At 29.0% G+C, this 10894-nt stretch overlaps 1 protein-coding gene across 1 annotated transcript; it reads left to right on the top strand.

Moving 5' to 3' along the window:
- The first annotated feature begins 488 nt into the window (after positions 1–488).
- LOC103308788 (protein ALP1-like) lies at positions 489–3235 on the top strand. Its single transcript, XM_008182831.1, has 2 exons — positions 489–938; positions 2633–3235. Exons 1-2 carry the CDS (start codon positions 489–491, stop codon positions 3233–3235), a joined length of 1053 nt encoding a protein of 350 aa, XP_008181053.1.
- The last annotated feature ends 7659 nt before the right edge of the window (positions 3236–10894 follow it).

Below are 10894 nucleotides of genomic sequence, written 5' to 3'. Positions count from 1 at the left end.
TATCTATCGACAAGATATGGGGCTTGACAATAACACAAATATATATATATATATATATATACTTAAGCTAGTAACAGGATGTAATATGTAGCGAACAGTAAGCATTTCGTGGAATCATCATTATGACTTTTTGTACATATACGCCACAGGATATCGATAACGTATTGACGCAACACAAATGAGTCAATGAACCGGGGGGTAGGTAGGAGAGCCTGGGCCCTTAAGGAGCGTTTACATTAGAGCCCGAACACGAACGAACGCAAGCGAATGCTACCGTACGAATGCGAACGCATATTCGGTAAACATTCGGCCACGACCGTTTACATTGTTCGCTCGTTCGTGTTCGACTGTCTTCGCTTCAACAAAAATCTTCGCTCCTAAATACACGTTTAGTATCGACAAAGCTGCGGTGAAGTAAAGACTTTGTTGATTTTTTTTAAAAATTTTAAGTGAAAGCCTGGACGAAGATTATTTGTAATTTATTTAAAATGTCATCAAGTGAAGAAGATGATTTGTTATTAGCTGCTTCAAGTTTTGTACTCATGAAAGCATTTATAAAAAAAACATCAAAGACAAAAAGAAAACGTCGCTGGTGGATGACTTCATTGTACAGAAACAGAGGATTGTATAGTGGAACTATGTTGCTAAACGACCTACAAAAAGAAGATGGTGATCACTTTAAAAAATGTTGTAGAATGTCGTACGAAACATTTAACCAATTACTCACTTTAGTTGAGCCTAAAATTCGAAAAGAAGATACGAAGTTTCGAAAAGCTATACCCTCTAATGAACGGCTGGCATTAACATTAAGATACTTGGCGTCAGGTGATTCATTTGCAAGCTTATCATTGGTTTTTAAAATTTCAAAATCATCAATATCCCATATTATACCAGAAGTCTGTACAGCTATAATTGAGGTTCTACAAGACTACATACAGGTAATTTTTTTTAATATATTATAATTATAAAATGAAAATAAATATATCCTTTTTAAAAAAACAATATATACTTACTAATAATAAAACATAGTAATAAACTTGAATTTATAAGCAATAGAACAATAGGTACCTATTATAAAAAAATAAAAAAATAATATATCTTTTTTAAATAAAAATATAAACTTACTAATAATAAAACATAGTAATAAACTTGAAATTATAAGCAATAAAACAATAGGTATTATTAAAAAATAAAAAATAAATATATCCTCTTTTTAAATAACAATTTATCCTCACTAATAATACTCGTAAATAATAATGAAACATTGTAATGAACTCGAAAGTAATAGAACTTAATGTGTAACAAAAAAAAAATTAAAAACATAAATTGTCAGTCCAACTTGTATTATACTGGGTGATTCTTTTATCAAAGAACACTCATTATTTCAAAAAGCGTACATTTTTTTGAAAATATTTTTTTTAAATAGTTTCAAGTTGCTTATAAAACAACGTTTTTATCAAAAAACTATATTTTTAAATATTTTTTATCCTTATCATTTTTTAAGTTTTTTTACTTTTTTGAATGACAACATAGGGTTTTAATTTTATATTCCAAAGCAGAATATTTTTCTTAGTATTTTGATACATGAAAATCGAATTTGGGGCAAGTAGTTTATGAGTTATAAATATTCAAAGTTTTGATGAGCGGAGTGGAGTGGTACACCCGACTTGAAACTATGTAAAAAAATATTTTCAAAAAAATTTACACTTTGAAATAATGAGTATTGTTTGATAAAAGAATAAGAAGGTATATTTACCTTGACGAAGTATTTAGGTCATCAGTTAGGATAGTTTCTGACGCATTGACATAAGCTGATGTACCGTTGATATCAGGTGTTTGCTGATACTGATAGTCGTGTATACTTGAGAAGTTAGACATGTCTTGATGATGAGGTTGCTGCATTGTAGAAAGGTAATATGATGAACTTGGTGATGACAGTGGAGATGAAAATAACATTGTATTATTATTAGCTGAAGGCTGATTATTAATATTGAGTTGAAGAGTTTGGTTGCCAGATTTGTTATAAATATAGTTGATTTCAGCGGAACAAATGAGACTACTTATTTGATGTTGAAGCATTGTTTTTGTATGTTGATCAAATAATTCGAGTTTACTGGCAATGTACTCTCCGAAAACAATGTTGTCGCTCTTCACTTTTCGCGTTTGCCTTTTATTTGAAATATCTTTTATTATTTGGTAAGTTTCTGATATCCTAGGGTCCTCCTTAAACTTTTTCCTTTTTAATCCTGTGGATTTTTGGGGTGAAACAAAAGATATTTTTTTTTGAGGCTGTTCTTCCTTTGTGTCACGTTCACTATCATCTTCAATTAGATCTTCCACGATTTCAATAGCTTCACTTGGTTTATCATGTTCTTTGTGTGTGGCAGTCAGCTATAAAAATAAATTGTACACATTACGCAAAATTAGTTTTCGATTATTCGATTTTGTTTTTTGGTGTAACTCAAAAAGAATAACCCTTGAAATATTAACCAAAAGTTTACTTCATCATATTAAGTTAAAATTTTTTTTTTTTGTTTTGTAAATCAAAAGTCGTAAGCCACGTTATTTTTATACGCACATCATAATATTTTTATGATATCCATAGAAATGTATAAAACGGTCACGTTTCTAGATACCTAAGACCCAAGAAGAGAGGTTGAGCGTTGGAAAAAAGTATGAAGATTTATGGAATTTCCCCCATTGCATTGGTGCAATTGATGGGAAACATGTACAACTACAAGCACCAATTGGTAGTGGAAGTAATTTTTTCAATTACAAATCAACTTTCAGTATTGTATTGATGGCAGTTGTTGATGCCGATTACAATTTTTTGTGTGCTGATGTCGGTTGCCAGGGCCGAATATCGGACGGTGGAATTTTTCGAAATATATCATTTTTTAATCAACTTGAAGAACAAAAGCTAGAAATTCCACCAGCAGAAAAATTAATTGGACGGGAAAAGGCCGTACCATATGTATTTGTAGCGGATGAGGCATTTCCGTTAAAAGAGAACATACTAAGACCTTACCCCGGCTCTCATGAAAAGGGATCGGCAAAAGAATTTTTAACTACCGTTTATCTAGAGCCCGACGAGTTGTTGAAAATGTTTTTGGTATTCTATCTGCCGTATTTAGGGTATTTAGAAAACCTATGCTACTTGAACCCAAATTGTTACAACAAATGTAAAGGAATAGAACCTGAAGTTGAAGTTGTTGGATATAGTGAAGATGACTGAGATGGAGAATGCAAATGGCTGATAACTGGTGATGATGATGGTGGCATAGGAACAAATTATGTGTACTGTGGCTGCACATAGTTGCTTACAGTTGTCGGAATTGTGGTAGTATAGTTAGGTGTTTGAACAAATTCTGAGACATTGTGACTTTTGTTGGTCAAATGTAAAGGAATAGAACCTGAAGTTGAAGTTGTTGGATATAGTGAAGATGACTGAGATGGAGAATGCAAATGGCTGATAACTGGTGATGTTGATGGTGGCATAGGAACAAATTCTGTGTACTGTGGCTGCACATAGTTACTTACAGTTGTCGGGATTGTGGTAGTATAGTTAGGTGTTTGAACAAATTTGGGATAAGCTGAATCACTCATTTCCATATTAAAAATAAGGTTGCTAATTTGGTTTTGAAGGATTGCACTGTTCCGAGCGTTAAAAAGTTTTAATTTTTTTCCCACGTATTCTCCAAACGCTGAGCGTTCATCCCTTTCTGGACAATGGCGTTTTTTTTCTGATAATGACTTCATAAGATTTAAAGCTTCTACTACGCTTTCATCTTGTTCATTTTTTTTTCTTTTATTAATATTTTTTTTTTTTGGCGAGGAAAATTGAACAGTTTCAATCTGAACAACATTACTCCTTTCAGTCTCATCTTGGTCTGTTTCACCAATTATTGATATATCGGCATTTTGAGAAACTAAAAATTCATCTTCTGATTTTTCAGTTGATCCAGATTTGTACGAGCTAAAATGTTATAAAAAAATTAATCAAATGATGGGAACTGCACAGATTAATTCATAAATTAATTAATGTTTAGTTATCCAAACGTATTTTATTTACATAAAAAAAAAACCAGGGATCTTGCTCTGTTGTATAGTAGGGGTTGGTGGACCTCGGTCATATATAGTAGATCCACTATAATGGGTGTGTTAAATTTGAATGCAATAATAGGTATCATTATATACGAAAAACGATTCTGAACGGAGATGATTTGTCAGTCTAGGATATATTATTATATTACCCGTATAATGTGGAAGTTTCAAGTTTCTACGACTGGTACTTTTTTAAAAATAACAAAAATATAAAACCGTAAATAGTAAGCTTGAATTTTTAAATTTATATTATCGTAAATATTTAAAATTTAGATACTCGTAAAAATATTTTAATTAACTTACGTTCGATTTTTTTTATAAATATTGTAAGCAAAACTTTACTTTTGGGCGAGGGCAACATTGTACTAAATTTTTAAATCTTGGCTATGAATACAAAAAAAAATTATACATTTTGAACTACAAAATAATTTTCAAATATTCGAGATTTTGAAAAATTTTGTCAATATTTGAACTTCAATTGCTTATAAAAAAAGTTCTGACTATATGTATTTTGATCATTTTTGAATAACCCATTTATTACCTTATATTAAACATTCTTTTATATTTTCAACTTTCAAGTATTTTGACTCAGCCGAAAAATTGTAATTGACATTTTATATAAAAAAAAAAACAAAAAAAAAATCGGATATTTCAAATGCCTATAAATAGCTGAAACATTACGAAATATTTTGAAAAAAAAAATGTGAAGAAAATGTCACTTTAAACAACTGGTGGAAGTTTCAAATTTCTACGGCTTATACTTTTTGAATAAAAATAAACACTAAAAATCGTTTCACGTTTGAGGCTAAATCATCATTTACGTATAGAAGTTTAAATTTGAAACGCTCATAAAAATGTTTGGTTTTAGTCCGGTAGTTTTTTTTTACAGATATTTGAAGGAACACTTATGGAGAAGTATTTTACCAAATTTTTAAACCTAAGACATAAATACTTAAAAATTTATGAATTTTCAACAACAGAATAACTTTTGCGATTTTATCATATTTCGTAAAAATTTGAACTTTCTACACTTATAAAAAAAGTTTTTGACTTACGATTTTTGATTTTTATTTAAGTCGTACACTTATGATACATTTTCAAGAATTTTTGCCCAGCCAAATTTGAAAAAAATTCTAAGAAAAATTGATTATTTCAACTGCCTATAGATAGCTCAAAAAAATTCAAAATCTTTCAATAATTTTCCCATGTATCTATATATATATATATAAATATCGATATAAACATTTTGTCAAGTATCTACAATTTTTAATTTTTGAGGATCAGCCAAATAAAAAAATTCAAACTTGTTTTGCGTAATAATTACCGTTTTTTACTTATTTTTTTTTTTCGTTATTCACGGTGCATTTGAATATTTTTTACTTCTGACCTCTCAAAGTACAATATGCATTCACTTTGCTACCCAAAACCACCCCTGATTTTTAAGATTGAAGAACTTTTACTGCTTCAAAATGTGATGACAGACACAAAAAGAAAAAAAAGAAAAAACACATCATTGTATAATCAATACATTCATCACTCCGTTCAGAATCTAATATAAATGTTTCTTAACTAGGTACTTTTCCTTATTTCCAAATTATTTTAAATGCTGTCAAATAGTTTATAAGTTTATTATTTTGTGCTTGTTTATTTAAGAATTTTTTTTTTTTAAACTAAATTTAGTTGCCAAGTACTGAGGAACATTGGCTTAGTATTTCCGAAGAATATGAAAATAAGTGGAATTTTCCACACTGTGTTGGGGCCATAGACGGCAAGCATATTCAACTTCAATCACCTATCGGTAGTGGTAGTGATTTTTTCAATTACAAGTCCCATTTTAGTATTGTTTTAATGGCTCTTGTCGATGCTGATTACAACTTCTTATATGCTGATGTTGGTTGTCAGGGTAGGATCTCCGACGGGGGAGTTTTCAAAAATACGTCCTTATACAAAAAACTAGAAGCTAATACATTAAAATTACCACCTCCGAAGAATTTACCAGGCAGAGACAAAAATGTTCCCTACGTTTTTGTTGCCGATGAAGCATTCCAATTATCGTGTAATATAATGAAACCTTATGGAGGATCCCAAGAAAAAGGATCAATAAAACGATCGTTCAACTATAGACTTTCTAGATCTCGCCGTATAGTGGAAAATGCATTTGGAATTTTATCTGCTATATTTCGAGTATTAAGAAAACCAATGCTTTTAGAACCTGATTCTGCAGTACTCGTTGTAATGGCTTGCATACATTTACACAATTTTATAAGAAAAAACAATACTTTTAAAAATATTGTTCACCCGCCGATAATGTTTGACTGTGAAACGGAAGGGCATGATCTGTCTGAAGGAAATTGGAGAAGAGATGTAGGCAATTTGACGTCTTTTTTGCCATTAACAAGAATAGCTCGAAGACCATCTAATTTTGCAGAAGAAATAAGACAAGAATTTGCAGAATATTTTTCAAACAATGGTCGTGTTCCTTGGCAAGCAGATTTCGAATAAAAATTAATTTTGTTTTTTTTATATTTTGAATAAAAATGTATTTAAAATATCAAATATATTTAAATATAAAATAAAAAATAATAATGTTTAATTAATAATTATATATTTCAAGTTTGCATATTGATTTTTTTATAATAACATGTTCATTTAATTTTATTATTTTAATTAAAAAATATAAGTTTGTAAAAAAGGTGTTTTAAATAAATAACACATAATATATTACAAGGTAAATCTACATCTGATGCTAATTTTATTGTTAATAACTACATGCATGAAAAATAAGATGCTAATCGTAAAGTAATGGGTAGGTATTCTTGGATCTTAAAAAAGCATTTGATAGTGTGAATCATGAGATCCTTCTAAAAAACTAAATTATGCCGAAATTCTTATAGTTCAATATTAAACAAAAATCATAGAGTACTGCAAGGTACAGTCCTGGGAACTATATTTTTTATTTTATATATATTAATGATTTATTGAATATCAATATATAATTTGTTTTGCTGATTATACTATATAACATTGATCCAAGAAGAAAGCTCGACTGGTTTATATAATAAAGCTAATCTATAGTTTTTAAAAAGACTAAATTGTGGTTTGATAATTATTTCCAAGATCTTAATCTTGAAAATCTAAACGCACTTTTGTTTAGTATTCAACGGGAAATTTTAAATAATAATTTTGAAATAACTGATCACTCTGAACATTGTATAACTTAAAAATATGTAAATTGTATTTGAAAACTATTGATAAAGTCGATAACATAAAATACCTAGGTTTACATATGGATAACAACTTTAATTGGAGAAAGCATCTAGTGTTTGATTTTGATAAATTATTTTAAAAAAAATTACTTTTATTATCTTATAAAAATAAAAATGTCATACCTACATGTAAGCATAATTATAATACTAGGTATAAAAAAAATACTAATGTACTTAGGATGAATTGTAAAAACTATTCGGATTAAAAAGCTGCAGTAATACCTAATGCAACTGAGTTATGTATATTGTATATCATTAAATATTAATTTTAATCTATACAAAAATATTGTTTGTTTAAAAATTGCTTTACTTAAGTTAATTTAGTTTACTGCAATTTTGTAATTGTTTATTACATATATATTCTATGTAGTTTATAAGTGAATTTTGTTTAAAATTTTACTATCAATCATTGTTAATAGGTTATTAATATGTATACAAGTATTTATATACATTTATATAAACTTTGTACTTAATGTTTCTAAAAAAAAAAGGTTAGGTATACATAAGAACTCTCACCTCCGTCTCAAGCAAGCTTAAAGGAGGTGATCAAATGTATTGTGTTAAATATGTATTTTATATGTTCAATGATAAATTTGCCAATAGTAAATAAAATAAAAAAATAAAATACAAATATAATATGTACTTACAAGTGAATCAGTTGTGTCTTTAGTAGGCCTAGGTTTAAACTTGTCGTTTAAAAATTGCATCGATTGAAATGCAAACCATTATAGTGGTAAATTTCATCACTGCCTGCTCCAGATGGCTTAACTTCGCGGTTTCGTTCTCTACGATACGATGCAAGTAGACTATCAATTTTTTTCTTAGCTTCAATGGCATTTGTATTAAGTTCAGTCGTAATTTCTCTCCAATATTCGATTTTCTTTTTGCCCAATTTGTATTGAGAACACGTGGGATCCCAAAGAATTGGATTATCCTTGTATAATTGAATTAATTTTAAAGATTGGTCATCATTCCATTCCATGTCGTTTTTTTTAAATTTTAATAATTTAGTTTGAATTATAATCAAAAACACTAAACTTAAAAATTTAAACTATAACTCTGATCCTCTAATTCTCTGTATAAAATCAATACGACACTGGTGCAATATTCAAACACTAAACATTATAACTACAAGTTGAGTGAACAACGATCGTTCGGGGAAATACCAATTTGGTGACGAATTGCGTCCATACCAAAATAATATTCTCTTTGATGTGCTGCCACCCGAGCGATCGCATACGAACGCGAACGAAAGCGTTCGAAGGCATTCGTTCGGCTTCGCGTGTACGTCCCATAGAGTAAGATAGAGGAGCCGTTCTGTATCTTGCATGTATATTTTATTGCATCAAAGAATGACGGATTTTAACAGTTTGACCTCTATAAAAAAAAATAAAAATGTACATTTAATTTTAATTTTTGACATACTGTATGTGTTAATATCTCTTATCATAATATTATCATGCAGTTGTATTATTATTTATTTGTGTCTTACTGTCTTGTGAATTTGTGATTTGTATTCGATTTGAACTTGAACTTTGAAGAGTACTTACTTTATGGTTCTACAAATTGCAATTTTTGAATTTGTAATTAGCAGCTTACATTCCTTATTGTCTATATTAAATTAAATTCTCGTTGATTAACCGGTATTTGAGTCAAATTTTAATAATGCCAAGTTGTTTCATTTGTGGGAGAACAAGAAATGGCAAATCTAAATCCGAAAACATTACTTTTCACAGGTACCTATGACTTATTAATTTTTAGTAAAATATGTGGTAAATATATACGAGATAATTGTTCCAGTTTTCCTTCGAAAAGTTTTATTTTGGAAAAATGGAAACAATTTATCATTAGTAATAACCGAACTCCGGAAGACATCAATAAAAATAGTGTTATATGTTCTTGTCATTTTAAACCAGAGTCTTTTATTGTTCGTAATCGATATAGAATATTACAAAAACATGCTGTTCCAACAATAATAATATCTAGGGTAAAATGTGTAAGTTCTAAGGTCATACATTTTATTGAAAATAGTGTAAATACATGATTCTTTTATTTTTTCTCTTTACCTATCTACTACCTATAGGCAAAAATGATATTTTCTGAACTTAAAGAAGAGGTGTTCAAGACTAACTCATATACTACTGCTAGTTCAAACCTTCAAATAAAAAGAATCCTACGTAAAGTAACTACATTTTTTTTTTTTAATAATAATAACTTTTTTAACGACTTTATAGAATATAACTTGCTCTATGAATGACTATTACTAATAATTTTTTTTTAGGTAACTGAGAACAGTGAACCTGAAAATGGTATTCTACCATTAGGTGATATTGATTTGGATCAATCTATGACAAGTTTTTCATCAGATACCTTTAAAACATCTATTCCTACTGTTAAAGTAAGCAATTATAGCTACTCGTATAGGTATTTACTTTGTTTAATTGTATTATTTGTACAAAAATATTTCTTTCTTAGCTAACTGATAATGTTGAGCCTGTGGACGGTATTTTACCATTGGTTGATGTTGATTTGGATCAATCTATGCCAAGTGTTTCACCAGATACCTTTAACACTTCGATTCCTACTGTTGAGGTAAGCAATTTATAGTTATAGCTAGTAATTTATATTATTTATTAATATTCATCTATAACTTAATTTTTAGAAAAAATTGAAATCATCTTATTATGCTGCGTCTACTTCTTGTGCTGAAGATACACCTGGACGCTCTTTTCTTAAATATGGAATTCGTCAGTTGTCCAATGAAATTCAAATCAAAAACAGTAAATTAAGAAAATTACAACTAACTATTCGACGTCAAGAAAAAAGGATTGCTTCAATGGCAGAAATCATTAAAAGTTTAAAATCTAAAAATCTTTTAAATGAAAAGATTCTAATATTCTTTTTGAATCTTTTGGTAAACATGCAAATTTGATAACAAATTGGTCTAAAAAAAACTTAGGGAAAAAAGTGCCAAAAAAATTTAGTCCTTCTATTAGACAATTTTGCTTTATCGCTACATTTTTTTTCACCAAAAGCTTATCAATATGTTAGAAAACAATTTAACACAGTTTTACCACATACACGCACTTTGAGCAAGTGGTATTCACACATAGATGCTAATCCTGGTTTTACCAGTGAAGCTTTTAAATCGTTAACTTTAAAGGCAACTCATTCTAGAGCTCCAATTTATTGTAGTCTAATGCTAGATGAAATGGCTATAAGACAGCATCTTGAATTTAGTGGTACAAAATATTTTGGAAGAGTTGATTTTGGTAACGGTTTAGATAGTGATTCTTTAGATTTAGCTAAAGAATGCTTGGTGTTCATGGTTGTTTCTATTAACGAGAGTTGGAAACTTCCAATTGGATATTTTTTAACATCTAACTTAACTAGCATGCAAAAAGCGGAATTAACAAAACAAGCTTTGTATCTTTTAAAAAGCACTGGCATAAATGTAGTTAGTGTAACATTAGATGGTTGTTCAACTAATTTAAGTATGGCACGGATTTTAGGTTGCGACTTCA

The sequence above is a fragment of the Acyrthosiphon pisum genome, unplaced genomic scaffold, assembly GCF_005508785.2.
Source record: "Acyrthosiphon pisum isolate AL4f unplaced genomic scaffold, pea_aphid_22Mar2018_4r6ur Scaffold_21150;HRSCAF=23169, whole genome shotgun sequence".
Classification (NCBI taxonomy): domain Eukaryota; kingdom Metazoa; phylum Arthropoda; class Insecta; order Hemiptera; family Aphididae; genus Acyrthosiphon; species Acyrthosiphon pisum.
This window is presented reverse-complemented; position numbering and strand designations above follow the sequence as displayed.